The sequence below is a fragment of the Tripterygium wilfordii genome, chromosome 1 (genome assembly GCF_013401445.1).
Source record: "Tripterygium wilfordii isolate XIE 37 chromosome 1, ASM1340144v1, whole genome shotgun sequence".
NCBI classification, from domain to species: domain Eukaryota; kingdom Viridiplantae; phylum Streptophyta; class Magnoliopsida; order Celastrales; family Celastraceae; genus Tripterygium; species Tripterygium wilfordii.
Genome location: NC_052232.1, coordinates 10,948,549 through 10,959,617, shown reverse-complemented (window position 1 = coordinate 10,959,617; position 11,069 = coordinate 10,948,549). Strand labels below are relative to the sequence as shown.

The following is an 11,069-nucleotide window of genomic DNA, read 5'->3' as shown; positions in this document are numbered from 1 at the left end:
GGGTAAGCAAGACATGGGAATTTATATCACCAATTACCAATTTTCTAAGGGTATGATTTTGATTCATCTCTCTGTTAGTATTAGCGTACCTTATGAATGGCATTCATCCTTAATTTTATTAAACTAATGTATCATTCCACTTTCTTCTGATTCATCAATCCGCACTTTTTTTTTGGTCTGATTTTGTAATACTGGCTTATTGTAGTCTGTGTGCTTTGTCTCTGTAGGAACGGGAGCAATTATCATGAAGTCTATTGAACTTGATTATTGTGGATCTTCTTAATGGTATGGAACGTTCCACTTATGGTTTATGATATACAAACATACACTTCTTTCATTATTTTCTACACCGTAATTGAAATATAAGACCTTAAGGTTAAATTGTATAAGATATCTATAGTAATATAACTCAATCTCTTCATGTTTTTGCTAAGGTTTGATTAACTGTTTCACTGTGCTCTTAAGCATCAGTTTAGTGGGAGAATAGCTTTGTAATCAATTAAAAAGAGATAAATAAATATTTTATAGGAGATGCCTTCAATAATATTTTAGAGATACATTAAGGTGAAGGTACTTCTTTCTTTGACTGTAGGAATTGCAATAATTTGATAATACTATTGATTCTATACCATGAGCACAATTGAGATGCTTGAAGCAGGGCAAAACTACAAACAATATTAATTCATTGTTAGTGAAGAGGGGGGTTCTTCGATGATCAGCAAATGGCTCTAGCTCCTAAATCCTTTAAATTGTACGAACATAATATGACATGTTCTCCCAATATTCATGTCGTGCTTATATTTTTCATTGTTAGATAATCAATATTTTCGAGGAAATGACTTCAAAATGATTGTGGAGATGCATTAAAGTGAAAGTACTCCACTCTGACTGTATAAATTGCAATAATCTGATAATACTATTGATTATGTACCAAGAGCGCAATTGAGATGTTTGAAGCACAGCTGAGAGAAACTACAAGCAATTTGGATTCATCGTCAGCGGAGAAGGGGTTCTTTGGTGATTAATAAATGGCTCTATCTCCTGAATCTCTTAAACTGTAAGAATATAATACGGTATGTTCTCCCAATATTCATGCAATACTTATATATTTTCATTGTTAGATTATTTATGTTTGATGAATGGGCATATACTTGCTCATACTAAGAAGAAAAGGCTAATTTACTGGTGGCTACCTTCATATAGAATATTTTTAAAAAAAAAAAATGAATTTATGGGGGACAGCAAGAGGTAAGTTACAGATCTATGATACCGTTAATTAAATTTAACGAGGAATGGTGTTATAAACTAATGCTATATGTTTGGGCAGTTTTAGATTATGCTGTTATATTCATTGGTTTTCTAATAATCAACAAATGCCATCGCTTTGGGAGATTATGTTGTTATATCAATGCTCTAATGAGTGTTGTTGATATTATTTTTACAGCTGGCTTACTAAAACTCTCAGTTGTTCCTACATGGACTCTCCACTCTTTCTTATTTCTATTTCGAACACTCACGTTGTCTCCATTACAACATCTCCAGAGGCAATTAAAAAAGTTTAATGTTCTACGGACCTGTTGTCTACTTGCTGTTCCCGACTGAATTTGCAAGGTTTGAGAGAAGCTCAATCTCTTATTTCTATCACCTCTCATCTCTGAATCTGGTGGTGTCAGTTTTTCATTAATTTTATGCTAATTATATATCCAGGCACTAAAATAGACGCATCTTGCTCTTATCATTGCCCATCTCTTACAGCTTGTTAGGAGTTTTGTAGGTTAGTATGGCATGCCCCACTGAAGGAGAGTGGTTACATAATGTTTAAGAGTCTTGATCAAAGAGTTAAGAAATAACCACAACATATTTATCTCTAATCATTTTTTTATTGCAAATAGTAATCTTCCTTAGGGAGCCAAGCCATTGTTGTGGCTTATCAATTGCGTATAAATTAAGTTCTACTCCAGTATGCAAAAGATTTTCAGTATTTTGATAATTGAAGTCATTAGTATGATTAGATAGTCAAGAGCTATGTAAATGACTTAGCGGAAATGAGCTTTGTGGGGCGTGTGTTCTCCTCCATTCCCCTTTTCTTACCTGTAAAAAGGAACAATAGGAATGTAAGGGTTAACCTATAGTCAATTGGTAAAGTTCCTTCACTGCAGTCATGGGATCATAGGTTCAAATCTAGGAAATACATCTTTGCAATGTCTATCTTTTAATGAGTTCTATAAATTAGAAGCATCTCTTTTTAAACCATCGTTGTTTTATTATTTAACCATGTGTAGGCTGCACTTGGTAATGTTTCAACTTTTATGGCTATTCTCAATGATAAAATGCTCTTTTCCTCTTGATTGCAGGAGCTATACCACAAGTTGCAGATTGATGACATTGAATACATGCCAATCTATCAAGAATTTATGACAAAATTCTTCAATTCGGTTTTTGGATCACTATCGCTGCCTAATTACCTTCTTGGGACTAACTATATAAGAGCTTTGGAGGAAAATATGAAGGTGTTTTTTCATGTCTATCATGGAATACTTATGGTATGTATATCAAGTGTGTGCCAAAAGTTCATTGTGCTATACAGGTAAGGAAAAATGTTGTTGATTTGTCAAGGCAATTGGCACAAGAGAGGAGAGCATCTAAATAAAATCCCATGTGCATGCTTGGTCGGCTAATGAAAGACGAGGAAAACATTGCTGGCCTTTGAACAACATGAAAAGGAGTTGTAAGTTCATAGTTAAATATGTCTAGCTATGGAAAGTAGCATTTCATGGCACCTCTCCATGATGGATTCACAGCTGCTAATTAATTTTCATTAATTTTATGCTAATTATATATCCAGGCACTAAAATAGATGCATCTTGCTCTTGCTCTTGCCATTGTCTATCTTTTACGGCCTGTTAGGAGTTTTGTAAGTTAGTATGGCATGCCCCATTGAAGGAGAGTGGACATAATGTTTAAGAGTCTTGATCAAAGATTTAAGGAGTAACCACAACCACAACCACATATTTAGATGAACAATGCAAATTTTTTCTAATTATGAAAATTAATATATTGTAAATACATTTTAATTAGTTTGATATAATTTCTCATAATAATTATTAAATCAATTTGAAAATCAAAATGTAAAACTTGAACAACGAAATTGAAACAAGTAACATATGAATGCAACAGTTCAAAAAATATCAATTAAACAAAAAAAACCCGCGCTATGTGCGGGATTTCGACTAGTTATTATATATACACATACGCACAATGACCACTGACTGATCTAATGTCTACGTGTAATGTGTGTGTGTGTGTACGGGGTAATTCAAGTAATATGTGCAGTCGCCCCCTTGTTTACATAATTAATGTCAAAATATTTTTGTTCTTTTGAAGCCTTAAATGGATTATGGATGAAGCTAATTAAGGATTACGTGGTTGGTTTGATTTTTACAGCGTCAACATACATTAATTAATTCCACAATTTTTTTTTTTAAAATAGTTCCACGCATAAATTGCATTCCAAAATCCAAATGCATTATCGTTAATTAATTAATTGTTGAGGAGAAAACAAAATGATTATGAGAGATCTGATCGTGTTGCTTAGCTAGCTGCAGGTGGGTTGGGGTCCCTTCAACCTTGGAACATGGATAATTATTGCTAGTGGTGGGGATATCGAGCTTGATTGATTGGTGGACAACCAAATCATATATTCCTTCTGTCTCATTTTTTTAGTTATTCTTTTTATTTTGTACTGTCTCAAAACTAATGTCCCAAAATACATGCCCATTTTAATTAATTAAAACTAATTTCATCTATTTTTTCCATTTTACCCTTATTTACCTTTAAATTGAAAAGCTGATGGAGTGAATTCCCAATGAGTCATTGACATCTTAATTGTCCTCTATAAATGAGGGTATAAATGTTATATTGAAGGGGAGTAATGTAATTTCTTAAACTGTGTATAAAATTGAAGGGGACAATTAAAATAAGACGGAGGGAGTATCACTTTTCTTCATTAATTAATAATTTTATTGTTGTATTTTAAAATTACCCTTATAAACTTTAATGACCATTGTTTCAAGGAAAAAAAAGTACCATCATGAATAAAGATAAATTTGGAATAACATGGTTATTTTGTGTAGTTGAATTGTATTAAATCATGTATTCTTGAAAAAGTTAGATTTTCAAAGGATAACAAACAAAACCACAGATATATTATATGATGTTGGATTAACAGGCCCAACACGTGTACGCATGAGTCATGACTGGCCCTCATCATATACATAGACAGTATCTGTTCTCCATTTCTATCTCTCTCTTAATAATATATCTGTGGTTTTGTTTTTTTTTTTTTTTTATGTACAAAAATTCTATGTATGACTAGCAGTTTTGTTAAAGTTATACCCAGCGTCGTTATAGCAATGTAATAAATTATAAATCGAAGTGAAGGAAACTATGAACCAGTACTCAAATACAACAAAGGAATAGACAATCACAGGAATGACAACACAAATCTTGATTATTCAACTATATATATATATATATATCTCATTAAACACGTGAATAATGTAATTACTTGCGACATGCATGCATGTTTATGATGTAATTATCAATTCAATATATTCTGTACTTTTTCTACCAAATCAACTAACGCAACTAACAAAATTAATTTTATGTATAATATTCCTTAAAACTTAAAATTTGTATTGAACTAGCTCCCCACTGGTATCCGTATACATAATATTGGAATCGATCAATTCAAAAGGGCACCTTAATTTTTCTTACAAAATCGTATCAAATTGATAATTATAGAAAGAATTAAAAAAACAACACGCAAGTACAAAGCGACAAATTGGCACTAGCAGGCTAGAAATTATTAAGAGAATGCAACCAATTTGCAATTGTATATCTAACAATTATTGGACTAATTAATGGAAAAATCCTAGTTTGGTTTGGAGTTCGACAGCTCCTCTCTCTCTCTCTCTCTCTCTCTCTCTGTGTACGCTTGTATATATATACATAGATGATAATGATACGTAGCACATGCATGCATGTGATTGTGTGGATAGCTATAGGTTATTATAATTTTTTTTCTGAATTTATAATCTGTCTTGATCACGCGACTGTTAAAAGCTAGCCCATGTTTCATCCAAGTACAATCCAAGTTTGGCTTCTCAACCTCAAAGAAATTAATTTGGTTTTAATTTGTAACTCAATCAAGTTGAAATTTCAATTCAATTCAATTATAAGTTCCATTTTGGCTTCTTCGTAATATATATCACTAATTAATTAGTTGAATGAAATATATTTATACATGTAGAAATTATTCATGTCATTTTATGCCAAGTCTTAGATATATATTATGGGTCCCTAAATCCTATATATATTTATAAGTAATTTTTATATCAATATAAAACAAAAAAACTTTGAATCGTCTCTCTCTTGCTCTCTCTTTCTAAAAGTCAAATTGGCCAACCCGCAATAGATAGGTCCATGTTGGGCAAGCTGTAGTTAATTAGGAGTAAGTATTATTTGTCGTGTTGTTTACAGTCATAATGGACATACACACATATATATGCATTTGCATTTATACACATATGGTAAGCTAATTAAGACATATATATATATATATATATATATAGTTAATTAGGAGTAAGTATTATTTGTCGTGTTGTTTACAGTCATAATGGACACACACACACATATATATGCATTTGCATTTATACACATATGGTAAGCTAATTAAGACATATATATATATTGTAACTTTTTAATTCATTCATTCGTGTATAAATACATCATCATATTCCTATAACTTCAAGACCACACCCAGATACACACAGAGAGAGAGAGAGAGAGAGAGGGAGAGAGTATATAGTATCTGTCTCCGAGTCTCCTGCCCTCTCATGCATTGAAGCAGACAGCTCTTTCTCTCCCATTTTTGGTTGTCTGCATTTGCTATTCATTTAATTCATTTCAAGGAAGGTTTGTTTCTTTGATTCACCTAATTAATCTTTTATTTTCTTAATTTCGTCTTTTCACTTTTTCAGCTTTAATTCATTAATTTTTTCTCCCTCCGCGCTGTATATATATGTGACTCTGATCATATCTATATATATATATATATATCTGTCATTCATTATCTCTCTCTCTCTCGATCTCTCGTTTTTGGCTTTTGATTAATTTGATATATATAATAGAATTAGCTAATGCAACACATGGTGATGGGGTTGCCTCTGCTTTAATTCTTCTGCATCGTTCCTTCGTGTTGAATACTGCTTAATTCTGTTTTCATTCCGTGGCATTAGTTTCTCCTTCTCATGTTCATTAAAAATCTTTTTTTTTTGTTTTTGTCTAATTTATTTATGGAAACAAAATAGAGAAATTAAGACTCTTTCTTTATCTACTATATATGTAATCCAACAAAATAAATATTTCTACATTAGACTATTAGAGGTGCCGTATAGAGCTTCTGTTTCTTATTTAGAGGTGCCGTATAGAGCTTCTGTTTCTTATAGGATTAGGATATGCAAGAATATACATATAAATACATAAATAGTGGTTTTGCTGTCATTTATGGCCTTTTGACCTTAATGTTTGTTTGTTTATATGAAGATGGAATTATTTGAGGGGCCAAGTAGGGATCAATCAATCGTGTGCGTGTACACATGTCATGTTGCTTTGATTAGACGTCATTCATCAATCTAACTAATTAATAAACTAACAACTAATTAAATCACCATGTATAAGTTTGATTATATAATTGTTATATATATATATGTGTATATATATATGTATGTATATAGATGTCAGTGGGATGTTTGTGTTTGTATTGTTCTCGATCTTCTCAATAAAATCCAAATAAATAACAGTTGCGACTACCACCTTCGTGGAGCCCAACTCACATCAATATTTTTGCAACCATAGTATTGATTTGGGAACACTTGGCACCCGCTGCCTTGCTCAGATCAGAACATATCATCACATCATGGATCACAATATATATACTTTAAATGAGGCTAAAGTATTATATATGTCCTTAAACCATTCAATTTTTTTTGATTCTATCCTTAAACTATAAAATTTCTCATTTATATCATTATACTCTCATTTTGTAACCTATTTATGTCCCAAGTCAATGTTTAAGTGTTGACTCTGACAAATTTACTGATGTGGCATTCAAGCTCCGGTGATCGTATCTGATGTGTCAAAAACAAATCAAATCAAATCAAATTATTTCCACCTGTGAAATTAACAAAGAAAAAAAAACAAAAACCTTCCTTTTATCATCTTCTTCCTAGATCTCCCTGCAACAAAAACGCACTCACTGGATATGTCGGATGAAGACATGGCCTTAACCAGTTCAATTTCAGATATATACACATATGCATACAGCCAAGGCACTCTCTCTCCGTTCAAGCATGATAGAGTCAAGAACTTTCCCTCTTACAATTTTCTCTCTGCGCGAGATCGAGATTGTCTTGATTTCATTTTGATTTGATTTTAATTTTCTACAAAGATCTGCATCCTCTCTCTCCATTGCAACCGCCAACCGGCGCTTCGTCCTCCTCTTCCGTCCCCGAGATCTTGAACGCTAAGCTCCTAAAGTTCAGTCTCACTGATGATTTGAGAGATTTTATTAAGGGATTCACGTCTAGTACATTCTAGCACTTTCCTATTGTAGTTATCTTGCAAATGGACCATTGATTTTGAGAGATTCCTATCTTGCTGATGATTTGCAATTGTCCAGCCATTTCATCTCACGTTCTTCGAGAAGTATCCAGTATTTTTGTAACTTTTTTTATTTTTTTTTTAAATTTTCACGGGTGAAAAGAAATGAATTAAAATTTTTTTATTTTGCCACATCATCAGCCCATGTGTAATGTTACTTTGAGTTTAGGGTGACACATCAGTAAACCTGTGGGAGTTAGCATTGGAATGTTGACCCAGGACATAAATAGGTTGTAAAATGAAAGTTGAAGGATATAAATGTGAAATTTTATAGTTCAAGGATAGAATGGAGAAAAATCAAATAGTTTAATGACATATTTAATACTTTAGCCATATTACAACAAGTTTAAAGTTTAAACAGACTCAATTAATATATTCTGACCGTCCACTGTGACGAGGTTGGGTATGTATAATGCCCAATCATGTCTTTCTTATTAATGGAATGGTCCCACACTGATGGCCCCATAAAAACTATTTGTACAACAACACCATGTCCACTCTCCACATCAAAGTACTGGATTCGGTTCCTTCATGGGTCTTTCCTTCCTCCTCCTGTCCTTGCCTCATTAACCTTTGCCTGTTGTCAATTTCCTTTGTGGCTTCTGGCTTTGATTTCTTGTCTCAATTTTGCTGATATTGCTCTCTCTTGTTCTTCCTTCTCTTTGTATTTAGAATTTAGAATAGCACCAAGAAAAAATATTTTTCTTCTTTCAAACTTGAAGGGGAAGATTTCTAGATTGGAAACATGGGTTTTTTGACACTATTTGAGGTGGCTTCCATGCCCATCTTGCAAGTGCTACTAATCAGTGCATTGGGAGCCTTCATGGCTACTGAATATTGCAACCTTCTCCCTGCCACTACTAGAAAATCCTTGAACAAGGTACTGTATCTGAGTATGTAACACATATTTGTATACTTACACATCACATACAAACACACATTTACATATATATGCCTCGATTTCATATGTTTTACTGGAACCTATCTTTCCCATCCCCAAAATGCAGATTGTGTTCATAGTGTTCACCCCCTCTCTGATGTTTGCAAGTCTGGCCAAGACTGTCACTCTTCAAGACATCATCTCATGGTAACAAGAAAGCTTGTGCAGAACCTCCGCTGACCTGTCACCCACAAGACATTTAACATGTATGCATATGTAAATCTTTCATCTCTTCTTGATCAGGTGGTTTATGCCAGTCAACATTGGCCTCACTTTTCTATTTGGAGGAATTCTTGGATGGATACTTGTAAAGATCATGAAACCCACGCCTTACCTAGAAGGACTTGTTATTGCTACCTGTTCATCAGGTAACTTGCTGCTGTTGTTGCTACATAATATAGATGCACATATTTGGATTGCCTGTCAATTTGTTGTCTAATCTTCTTGATAATCAGGAAATTTGGGAAACCTTCTGCTGATAATTGTTCCTGCAATTTGCAATGAGGCTGGAAGCCCATTTGGTGATCGAGCTGCTTGTAGCTCTGTTGGACTCTCATATGCATCTTTCTCCATGGCCGTAATGAACCACAGTCTCTATCATTTAAACATTCTGATTTGTCTCCTTACTTCGATGGAATCCAAAAAATTGTGGTGTGGAGGGTCTGCAACCAATGTCATAAGACCAATCAGCTCTACTTTGTTACATGGATGCCTTCATCTGATGGACTCTATTTTGAATTCCGCAGCTTGGAGGCTTTTACATTTGGACTTACACATACCACCTGATACGTACCTCATCTGTGAAATTCAAAGCCACAGAAGAGGTCTTAAAAGAACCCAACAAAGATTTGGATGCTACTCAAGAAACTCACTTGCTCAAGGCAGGAGAAGAAGATCAAGAGCAAGTTGCTATAGTTGTGGCATCATCAGGAAAGTCTACAGAAGATACAGAGAAGCAAGCTGTCAGTCCCTTCTTTCTCAAACTTCCTGAAGTAAACAAGATATTGTCATGACATTTTATCAACTAGTTCCTAATACAAACACTTGGGAACTTTTAACGTGATTTTCAGATTGTCCCCCGAGAATCCGCCAGTCAGTCGGACAAAGAGCAGGAGTCTTTCTGGAGTAAATTGGGAGGAATTGTTCATATGATCGTGGAGGAGCTATTGGCACCACCAACAATAGCGGCCGTGAGTATGCTAATAATTGGAATCTCACTGTTTTACATCACAACAAAGATTGCAACTGACAAAGTTGGTCTTTTTTTTTTTTCCCCTTTACCCACCATTTCCTCTCAGATTATTGGGTTCGTCTTCGGAGCAGTCACCTGGCTGAGAAACCTTATAATTGGTGAAACAGCTCCATTAAGGGTGATCCAAGACTCAGTCAAGTTACTTGGGTATGTTTCTTTTATATTCTTGTGTGTGCATATGTTGTGACTATTGCTAGAAGTCCAGTTGGTGTAATTTAATCTGAAAGTTTAAATACTTCACCAACTGAAAATTGGAAGCTCTCATGTAGGGATGGAACCATTCCATGCATCACTCTTATACTGGGAGGCAACCTCACTCAAGGTAATAAGAGACTCCAAATTAAAATTTCCTCTCTGATGTTGAAGCCAATTATACAAGAAGTAACCAAGGACGATGATCTTACCGAGTTTTTGTGTTGCAAAATTGGAACAGGCTTGCGCTCATCGAGAATCAGACCATGGATCATCATTGGGGTGGTCCTAGTCCGGTACATTGTACTTCCTGCCATTGGCATCTGGGTGGTTAAAGGTGCTTCGCAACTTGGCTTCCTCCCATCGGACCGTTTGTTCCACTTTGTGCTCATGGTTCAGTTTACCCTGCCACCTGCAATGAATATTGGTGAGTCAGTAATTTTCACAAACACTTGATATGCACACGCACACTTGGTTTCATTGCGATTTCCTCCAATACTAGTTGATGAAATGAATGATATTTGTTCAGGTACCATGACCCAGCTGTTTGATGTGGGTCAAGAGGAGTGTTCAGTCCTCTTCCTGTGGACGTACTTGGTTGCGGCCCTAGCTCTCACTGTTTGGTCAACAATCTATATGTGGATCTTGTCCTGAACAAACCTCAAACCAGAGCAGCCGCATCCATGTCCACCAACCATTGTATAAGAGCGTCCTTTAGTATACAAATTTTAGGGAAAAAAAACTTCTTCCTTTCTTGGTGTTTTCTGCGGAAAGTACAGATTAAATGTTGCATTGCGTGCCTTTAGTTGTGTTACGAGAGTGATGCGGCCACACAGAAAAAATTGTACTGGTTCTGTTGAATGCCATTCTTTTTGACCGATCTCTTCCATTTTTTGATCATAAATATAAAATATATTTGTACACATTCCATAACCATATCCTCGACATTTTGCACGGTCCAAT

At 34.5% G+C, this 11,069-nt stretch overlaps 1 protein-coding gene and 1 long non-coding RNA gene across 3 annotated transcripts; both read left to right on the top strand.

The window, feature by feature from the left end:
- Positions 1–2,491, top strand: LOC119996747. The gene is made up of 4 exons (XR_005467934.1): positions 1–50; positions 228–285; positions 936–1,073; positions 2,355–2,491. It is a non-coding gene; the product is annotated as an uncharacterized LOC119996747 (long non-coding RNA).
- A 3,320-nt stretch (positions 2,492–5,811) lies between these two features.
- Positions 5,812–11,029, top strand: LOC119995052 (protein PIN-LIKES 7-like). 2 transcript variants are annotated; one of them, XM_038841425.1, is made up of 11 exons: positions 5,812–5,976; positions 8,445–8,602; positions 8,730–8,809; positions 8,906–9,030; positions 9,118–9,239; positions 9,409–9,624; positions 9,733–9,852; positions 9,961–10,061; positions 10,184–10,236; positions 10,348–10,533; positions 10,636–11,029. In XM_038841425.1, exons 2-11 carry the CDS (start codon positions 8,468–8,470, stop codon positions 10,758–10,760), a joined length of 1,263 nt encoding a protein of 420 aa, XP_038697353.1. In that variant the 5' UTR covers positions 5,812–5,976; positions 8,445–8,467; the 3' UTR covers positions 10,761–11,029. The 2 variants fall into 2 exon arrangements, with proteins under 2 accessions (XP_038697353.1, XP_038697345.1); XM_038841417.1 differs by having other exon boundaries at positions 5,813–5,976; positions 8,395–8,602.
- The last annotated feature ends 40 nt before the right edge of the window (positions 11,030–11,069 follow it).